Raw genomic sequence first — 481 nt, forward strand, 5'->3', positions numbered from 1 at the left:
TACCCCAATATCCCCCCTGGGGCTGTTACCCCAGTACCCCACCCCCCAGGGGCAGGTGACTTTACCCCAGTGCCCCCCCCCGGGCAGTGGCCGTTATCCCAGCACCCAGCTGCCCTCTCGTCACAGCTCATTGAATGTCCCGGGGCAGAACACGCTGCGCGGGTAACGGTCCGACACCCGCCCCGTCACTGGGATCACGTGACTACGCTCCCGCCTCCCGGCCGCGTGGGGCAGCCGTTATAGCCGGGGCCCGAGTGGGGGGATGGGGCCGCTGGGATCCTCCTGGGGCTCCAGGAGGCGGGGCGATGGAGAGCCTCGCTGAGTCACGTGATCGGGGCTGTCATGTGATCGGCCGGGCCTGGCGGGGGATGGCGGCGCACCTGAGCTCGGGCCGGGTGAACCTGACGGCGCTGCGGGAGGCCGGGCGCAGGGAGCTGCGCGAGTTCCTGGACAAGTGCGCGGGCTCCAAGGTGAGGGGCCC

At 70.9% G+C, this 481-nt stretch overlaps 1 protein-coding gene across 2 annotated transcripts in view; it reads left to right on the forward strand.

Annotated features, from left to right (window-relative positions):
- The first annotated feature begins 357 nt into the window (after positions 1–357).
- The window catches only part of VPS33A (VPS33A core subunit of CORVET and HOPS complexes), a 16,535-nt gene continuing 16,411 nt past the window's right edge, over positions 358–481 (forward strand). For both annotated transcript variants that reach the window (XM_026656974.1, XM_026656975.1), the window contains exon 1: positions 358–470. In XM_026656974.1, coding sequence (XP_026512759.1) covers positions 369–470 — 102 coding nt within the window. In that variant the 5' untranslated portion in view covers positions 358–368. The remainder of the gene's footprint in view (positions 471–481) is intronic.

This window comes from Terrapene carolina, unplaced genomic scaffold (genome assembly GCF_002925995.2).
Source record: "Terrapene carolina triunguis isolate 2854851 unplaced genomic scaffold, T_m_triunguis-2.0 Scaffold234, whole genome shotgun sequence".
Taxonomy (NCBI): Eukaryota; Metazoa; Chordata; order Testudines; family Emydidae; genus Terrapene; species Terrapene triunguis.